Below are 563 nucleotides of genomic sequence, written 5' to 3'. Positions count from 1 at the left end.
TCCGCTGTCTCCGGCGGGTCCTCTCGGAGACGTCAGACCCTGGTCCGCTGTCTCCGGCGGGTCCTCTCGGAGACGTCAGACCCTGTTGAGGAAGTCGAGGCCGAGCGAGGCGGGGATGTGCAGCGTCTCCAGGCTCAGAGCCGACGGCGTGTACGGGAACAGGACGGGGAACATGTGCTTGGTGTCCAACAGGAGCTGCTGAGGATCGTTTCTCTGCTGAGGACGGTTCTGGACACACGGAGACAGACAAGACTCAAGACTCAAACCACAACTCCTGATCCCCAGACCAACGTTGCAGACGGTGAGAAACTAGAAACAGTCATTTAAGCATCTTAACACACACTTCATTCAGACTCAACAGAAACCAAAAAAAACTATGAAAAGCTGTTTTTGGTCTTCTCTACACTTCCAACCATCACAACTCTAGTGTTGGTTGAAATGAACACATACATGGAGTCTGGTGGAAATATGCTGCTCTGCACACACTAAAAGTAGTGATTATTACATGGAGTCTGGTGGAGATATGCTGCTCTATACACACTAAAAGTAGTGATTATTTACAT

The 563-nt window shown here is 50.1% G+C and overlaps 1 protein-coding gene across 1 annotated transcript in view; it reads right to left on the bottom strand.

Annotated features, from left to right (window-relative positions):
• Positions 1-6: 6 nt before the first annotated feature.
• LOC117959774 (unconventional myosin-Vb-like) overlaps positions 7-563 on the bottom strand; it is a 26,133-nt gene continuing 25,576 nt past the window's right edge. The window contains exon 20 of the mRNA XM_034897051.1: positions 7-309. Coding sequence (XP_034752942.1) covers positions 76-309 — 234 coding nt within the window. The 3' untranslated portion in view covers positions 7-75. The remainder of the gene's footprint in view (positions 310-563) is intronic.

This window comes from Etheostoma cragini, chromosome 16 (genome assembly GCF_013103735.1).
Source record: "Etheostoma cragini isolate CJK2018 chromosome 16, CSU_Ecrag_1.0, whole genome shotgun sequence".
Lineage (NCBI taxonomy): Eukaryota > Metazoa > Chordata > Actinopteri > Perciformes > Percidae > Etheostoma > Etheostoma cragini.
The sequence above is the reverse complement of the archived record's forward strand: the minus strand, read 5'-3'. Positions and strand labels throughout refer to the sequence as shown.